Source organism: Drosophila subobscura, chromosome J (assembly GCF_008121235.1).
Source record: "Drosophila subobscura isolate 14011-0131.10 chromosome J, UCBerk_Dsub_1.0, whole genome shotgun sequence".
NCBI lineage: Eukaryota > Metazoa > Arthropoda > Insecta > Diptera > Drosophilidae > Drosophila > Drosophila subobscura.
This window is the reverse complement of record NC_048532.1, coordinates 14,485,172-14,492,747: the sequence shown is the minus strand read 5'-3', so window position 1 is coordinate 14,492,747 and position 7,576 is coordinate 14,485,172. Positions and strand designations below refer to the sequence as shown.

General features: G+C 44.8%; 1 protein-coding gene across 1 annotated transcript; it reads right to left on the bottom strand.

Moving 5' to 3' along the window:
* Window positions 1–4,232: 4,232 nt before the first annotated feature.
* Window positions 4,233–5,093, bottom strand: LOC117893687. Its single transcript, XM_034800376.1, has one exon. The coding sequence runs from the start codon at window positions 4,998–5,000 to the stop codon at window positions 4,809–4,811; it is 192 nt and encodes a 63-aa protein (XP_034656267.1). The 5' UTR covers window positions 5,001–5,093; the 3' UTR covers window positions 4,233–4,808.
* Between the last annotated feature and the right edge of the window lie 2,483 nt (window positions 5,094–7,576).

The window sequence follows — 7,576 nt, the reverse complement described above, 5'->3', positions numbered from 1 at the left end:
ACGAATGAAATATGTAGGTAATGTGCATGTTTACATACCTGATATACAATTTTTATATTTCCCGGAACATTTTAGGAGAAACTTTCATTCTGAAAGAGAGTCAGAAAGATAAATTTATAATATATTCATTAAATTTGATTAATATCAGATATTTGTTTCTATATTACAAAATATTCATACAGTTTCCAAATAAAAGAAGTTACAAATCTATTCCGGAATGATCCCAATTAATACCAAATCAGATTTTTCGCAGTGCATTTGCACCATCGATCTCCATGGACCCACTTGGACTGCCTACTTTTTGCATAATTTGTTGTTTGCCAAACAGTTAACTATGATTCCATTGCATGGCTAAGAAAACATGGCAGATAGCCCTCTCAAGCCTCTCTCTCACCCCCTCTTCTACAACTAGACTTTTACTCTCCCCACAGCAGACAGACAATCATCTCCCTTGCTCTGCTTTGGCTGGTGTGCTAATGACTTCAATGATTTGCAATTGCCGTCTCCGTCGCAGGTCCGTCTCCGGTTGATGTCTCCGGTTGAGGGATCTTCTTCCACACGCTACCACAGACAGCAACAATGTTGTGTGAGCCGCAGCGGCAGCGGCAGTGGCAGCATCATTAAGTCGTCGCGTCATCATCAGTCGCTGCACTAAACTTAATTTTTTACAAGTCTGCCAGATGAAGAGTGGGCTAAGGGAGGGGCGCCACAGGTTTGAGGGGAAGCCACAGGTTTGAGGGGTAGCCAAAAGGGTTAAGAGAGGTTAGAGAGGGTTTAAGCAGAATTAAAATAAATAAAAACTTGAGACTATTTTTTTGTTGTTTTTGTTGTTGAGCGCTTAAGTTGTTTGTTCCTCTGTTCGTCCGCCTCTCTCGAGGCATTATTCATATGCAACATTGTTGCAGCGGCAGCACCCAGAGGCAGTGGCAGAGTCAGAGTCAAATGCAGACAGACATAATGAATGCTGAATGGAGCATGGGGCATGAGGCATGCGGCAGGGGAGCGCTTGCGGCAGTGGCAGTGGCTGTTGTGGCAGACAGAGTTGATGGCCAGAGCATTTTGTGTCATGCCGCTGCTAATAGATCTGGCAAACAGTGTGAAAAGGAACCACTGACAACTGATTGGAGGAGCCTCTGGAGTTGGTGCATGCAGTGGCGGCAGGGGAGGGGCAGGGGCAGGCGGAAGCTGCTGCCACATTGACGGGTTCCTGTTAAACTGATTTTTGTACTTCTCTTACACAGGTTGATGACTTCGCAAATGATGATTATGCGCAGAGAGACAGTCCGCAGGGACAGTGGTATAATAAAATATATGATGGAGTTTAGGAGCTAAACATCATGGTTAGACGATTAAGAGAACACACAGGAAGCGAGTTCCAAAAGGAACCTAAGGAATCTTACTCCCTACTGAGATAAAGAAAGTCTTCCTCTAACATTTTAGTTCCCAAATTTCGAATATCTTTTGCAATATTTGCGATCTTGTTATCCCCCAATAAAAACGATTGTCATAAATTGTGTGTAAATTTCCTTCCTGCCTAAGGAAAACTACCTTCTGCCTCGAAAAAAAACCCAAGCCATGAATTATAAGGCGATTATTTATCGATAAACTCGAGGCGAACTCCGCGGACCACACAGGTGGAGCAAGCCTTTTTTTAGGGGTTTTGGAGGGAAGTTTTTTCGCGTTACGCGAGATTTATACACACGACCTGGGCAGGCATACGCCCACTGAACACGACTACCCCTATCCTTTCCCCTCTCGTAAAGCACTTCCCATCATCTCTCTCAAGCCCTAGAGTCTAGACCATGCCCCACTGAGCTGCCAAAGAAAACAATTCATATTTTCTCCTCATTTTGGCGCTGGCGTTGCAATTTTGTAGCAACTGAAGGCGGGAAAAAGTGGGAGGCAGGGCATAGCGGATTGCTGCCGAGGATTGCAGAGGGTACGGTGGAAGGGGTGGACTAGCGAGCGGTAATCGAGCATACAAGCGCATTAAGCACCAGACAATTATGTTGCGGCAACATTGTTGCAGTCAAGCGCCGCCGCCGCTGCGGCAGACATCGGGAGAATGATGACGACGTCGACAGCCACGCCTCCACTACTGCCTGCCCCACCTGTCCGCGTGCCACGACGCCTCCTTCCTGCCTGCCACCCAAGCTCCCCCTCCCCACTCCACGCTACCATTCTGCAAAAGATGTTGAACGAAGAGCTTTAGTTTGTTGGTTTTTTTTTTCCTTCAACATGCGCAATTTGAATTTAGTCAGCTGGAAAATTTTATGAGGCCGAAGTCATAAAATGTGGCTAAAACATGACGATGGAAGATGGCAGAGAAATTGTGGTGGCGGAGTGGGGGTGTGGGGCGGAGATACTTCATTAGCGTGGACTGTACTTAAGCGGAGCTACTAATTTGTGGGTGTTTCTGCTGTGATTTTGATGAATTTTTATGTCCCAACAAAATTAGTTTTGAGTATTTTTGTTAAGATATTTTTCGCATCTTTTTTTGCTACTTTGTTGTATTTCTAGGATGGCTTCTGTAGAGTTTCTTAACTTAATTAAAAATGGATAATTTCCGTGGAATATCTTTGGTATCTAAAGCACATTTCCTTGCTCTCCATAATGACAAAACGTTCACATTGCCATGGCCATATCTTCCACTACCCATCTGGTTGCTGCTGAGTCTCAAACATAATGACCGAAAACATTTTTAACGCTTTGCCAACAAAAATGTTAATTAAAATGTTAACAGGAATGTGACAGCGCCGTGCACCCTCCTCCATTATATGTCCGCCTTCATTGCAGGGATAATCAAAAACCAATATCAAAAGTTGATACACCCCCCAACCCACTCCACACCCTCTTTTGCTCCCACTCTTCGCTGCTGCGTCATCATTTGATATTCATGAGGCGGCGGCAGTCGGTGAAATTTTCCAGTAGAAAGAAACGGAATTTCATCCACACTCGCAGAGCAGAGTCACACAGTCACGTCCTTTGCGGAAGGACCTGCAGTGCAAAAAAAAAGCAAAAACAAAATTTAAATAAATGCTCGCGCAGTCCTCCCCGGTTGGCCGACCGTTCGTCGTCCCCCCTGTCTCTGACTTTTACAAATATTCTTATATTTACGTACATTTTTCCCCTGCTGTTTTTTTTCAGGCATTTTGCCTGCCCCGCGACAACCAGGACATTTGACCGAGTCCATTAGCAGGGAGTCCAGAGAGCAACTCGCTTTTGGCCATAATCACCTTGTTTGTCGGCCGGAACACCTTTAATGGGCAACAGTAGGGTCGGGTCGGGCGTCGGCATGGTGTAGGTGTCGTTATGGCGGATAATCATTGTCAGGTCTGGCAACCTCCTGTAAGGCGAGCGCGACACGGGAAGAATGTGGCATGGGGATGACAGTCGGTTGGCATTCCGAGGGTGGTTGGAGGCATCAAATAAACGTAATTCAATGCACATAATGACAACAACATTTCCATTTTTGACTTTTAGTCTTGCCCTTCCTCTGTTTTTTTTTGGGGATGGAAAAACAGCTGTCACAAGGGGCGACGGCGATGGCGTTGACGATGGGAGGGCTTAGAGAGGCTCTTTGTTGGTATTTGCATATGGCCAATTGGGCAATGTCAACGTTAAACCAGAAGAGGAGCAACTTATCGAAGTCAAAAGTCAGCAAAAGATGATTACAGGGCGGAGGGAATTATGAAACGGCAGGAGGTCTCCATAATATTCATAATTCATATAAATAGGGGATGGTGTGGGGCATATTTGGGGAGGGTTGTTTACCAATTAGATGGAAATGGAATTGGTTTTTGGGCCTACGATTTTGTGTGTGCTACTAATAGAAGGGATTACTGTACGGGGAGAGCTGTGTGGCTCAAGAAACTGTTGCATTAAATCCCAAAGTTATTTTCATAGTTGCTAATCGAAACATAGAAGTTATTTTCCTCCGTCTTGAACTATTTCCCACCCACTTTACCTCCCCAAAATCTCTCCCTTTCTGTGTGGTGTTGGAGTAAAACTTTATTTGGTTGGATTGTTGGTTTGGATTTGGATTTGATTAAAACGACATTACAAATATGGCGAAAATCGAACATCAATCGAACATTATATCGATCGATAACTACAGCTACAACATTCATGTAAATATATCGATAACGATATGTGATGTGTGGGTGTGTGTGTGTGGGTGTGTTTGTGTAATTAAATCTTATGCACTAATTGGAACTGTTTTTTGGATTAAGGTTTTTCTTGGTGCAACGAATGAATGTGTACTCTTTGTTGTATCTTTGGTGTGTTGCAACTGAAACACGTAGTCGATAACCATGTTGGCCACATCCTTGAACCATTTTTCTCCAGGCACAGGCACTGACACACACTTGCACACGAACACACACACACACACAAACAGCAGATACTGTAGCACTCTTGGGACGCCCCACTCTCGCTCTCTTTCGTTCGCTCTCTCTCTCTTTCGCACTCACACAAACAACTGAAAACGTTGCACATACGACCCGTATGCACGCTAGTTGCCACACAAAAACCCATCGCCAGACCGGACGAACGTCGACGCCTTCCACCTCCTTTTCCTTTTCCATCTCTTTCTCCTTCTCCTGCCCTCCTGTGTTTCGATTGGATGCAGCCAAGTGTTATGCAACTACTTAAAGGACTTTATCATGTGATTTCTGTGTGATTTGCGTTGTTTGAGTTGTGATTTGTGTGTGTCTGTGTCTGTGTGCTGCTCATCCATCTGGGAATCCTTCTCCTGACGATGCTGCTACTCCTCCTCCTCCTCCTCCTACTGCCAGTTGCTCTTCTCCTTACAGAAGATAGCATTTCCGACGCCAACAGGAACAGGTGCAGTGCACATGACGATAGTAGCGACAGAGGCACTTCAGATACTTGTATCCCGCACAGCAATGATGCGAATGCGAGTGCGAATGCGAATGGTAGTGACTGTAGCAAGACCCACTGTCATGCAGACAATACGAATAGCATCCACAGTCGCACATCGTGGCTCTGGTTAGATCTAGGGATCCTGGCTTTTCCTGGGTCTAATCTTCCTGCGGATGGGGGGGGATCAGATATGTCCCTGCTCCTTTGATGGCCTCAACTCAACTGATTTCTGGCCAACGCTTCAACTTTCAACTTGGCTTAGGTTAGTTTGAAGCTCACCATGGCAACCCCGCTGGGGCACACTCGTTTGATCGATCATTTGGATGGAAATGAAAGGATATTTGCGTATTTGGGTGGCCAACATTCGTACCACGACACGGTGCGGGGCATCCGCTATATGGGTTACCAGCATTTGTTGTTATTATTGCTGTTGTTGTTGTTGTTATGGCAATGTAGAAAATCATGTCAATTGATTTTACTTAACCAACAACCAAAAACTCTTCTTTTCCGTGAGTGTGTTTTTCGGATTTCTGTTTCCTGTTATTCGTATTATTTGGTTGTGGTTTACTACAGCGGTTCATGGCTGACAGACGGAGGGTATATCTGGTTCTTCAAGGGTTCGTTTTGGGTCTCAAAATAATTAAAGAACTTATAGACTATGAATTGTAGATGAAAAATAAGAAATAATTCAAGGAAAACTCCAAATCAAAGCTAATTCCAACTAAAATCTTAACCAAAATCACACAAAGCCTTCCCCATATATACCTTTATATTTCCCAGGGTATCCTTTAGTCAACACATCGTTTTTTTCTACCTACACCCCACCTGGCTTTTCGCCTGGCACCGCTTGAGTTCTATGATTAATTCGCAATTCTGTCGCTGATTTTATGACCCAAAATATTTTTGTATTTTAGCTGCTGCTGCTGTCGCCGCAACAGCCGACTGCTGCCCCAAAATAGACTTGGCCAAATGCAAATATCATGCCTGACCCACATTCACAATGATGATGATGGCGCGATGGCGATGGTGGCATTAGTCACCCAAAAGATCTTGCCATAGAGATCTCTATAAACGTACACACAATAAATATATGACTAGTCGACTGTGATGCAATCGATGCAGAGACACAAACACACACAATCGATGCACAATCGATGACACATTCAATGCAACACTCGCCTGACGTCATTGAGTGCGCAGCAGATAGTTGGATAGAGGTGGGTACGTCATCTGTTGTTTGTGCGTCTCTCGGTTGCACATTCTCTAGGGTTTGCATCGCATACCAAATGAGATCAGTGGATCACACAGCTGTGACTATGATATCATCGTTTGAATGGGGTTTTCTGCCATCATTAGTGGATGTTTACATTCGAAACTCACTGCCACACTGCCCCCCTGTGCCCCTCTGCTTCTCCGCTAATTGCTAAATCATATTTGGGTTTCACGCGCTGATCTTTAAGCACCATCCTCACCTCCAACAATCTTCAACAATCAACAATCCAGGAAATGTTTTACTCGATCACTTAGCAGGTCATTAAGCAGCTGACGTTTGAAACTAGAGATTCGTATGGAGAGAGAGGAACTCTTTCAGGTAAGTTCAATGCCAAATAAATCAATCAGTGGGTGGAATAACTAACTTGAAACTCTCTTTGTGAATCAATTAAACTACCAAGAAGCCATCAATGATCTTCAAGGAACTATATTTTATAGTTATAAGCATTTTTGAATCCCTCTTCTTTGAAGGAAAAATAATTTTCACCCTGCCCCACATGCCGTGTTTCATATCGTTTATCTTTTTGTTATCTCTCGCTTGATATTTTTGCTAAAAATTTGCAAAAACTCTTTGTTTAGGCAGCAATTAAAGTTGCCATCGAGGACACGTAATGCGGCTTTAATGTCACGGACAGTGGACGAGGGCTGGGGCTAGGTCTGGGACCAGGGCCAGTTCACAGTTCAGAGTCCTCCTGCTGCTGGCTGCCGTTGTCAAGTGTCCTTGTGCGCTTGCAGTCTTGGGTCTTGGGTGCACACACGTATCCCCAATGGCGAAAAGTTTTGTCAGGCAGCCAAACCTGGTTAAAAATGAAAAGTGCCAAGGGGTTCGTTCGGTTCGTGGTTTGGTTTGCACCCAACTGGAGAAGGGACTGGCTGTGGAGCTCCAATGGACTGAATGGAGTGCAAGTGCATGGTTTTCAGCAGTTTAGTTCAAGTTGTTTTCAAGTAACACTTGAAGGACACAACGGGGCGGACAAACAACGACGACGACTGCGACGACCATTGGACGACCGACCATATGGACTGGGGGAAACAATCGCAGGTCCTTGATAACAAAAACTAGAATAAGGGATGGAGTGCAGGAGAGTCAGAGGAGATCATGCAACACCCGCAGGAAGCGTGTCCTGTCAGTGTGTGGCAAATAATGGTGTTGCGTGTCGTTTTTGCCACACAAAACGATGATGATAACCCCCAACCCAGCTCCAACCCAACCCTTCGACCCCTTCACGACTTGCAGCAAGCGACAGCTGACTTTTGTGACAGCCAAAAAAAAGAAGAGAAAGAAAAACACTGCAGCAAGCAGCAAGAAAATAAACTTCTTCCGGGGGGCAAGTTCTCTGCGGTTGCCCCCGCCCTGCCCTCTCTTTGTCTCTGCCTCATGAAAAGCGTCACTGACACTTAAATTAAATTTGTTTTCATT

Bases quoted from the DNA above. Each gene is read 5' to 3' on its own strand.
- LOC117893687 (XM_034800376.1), bottom strand. From the start codon at position 5,000: ATGTGCGACTGTGGATGCTATTCGTATTGTCTGCATGACAGTGGGTCT.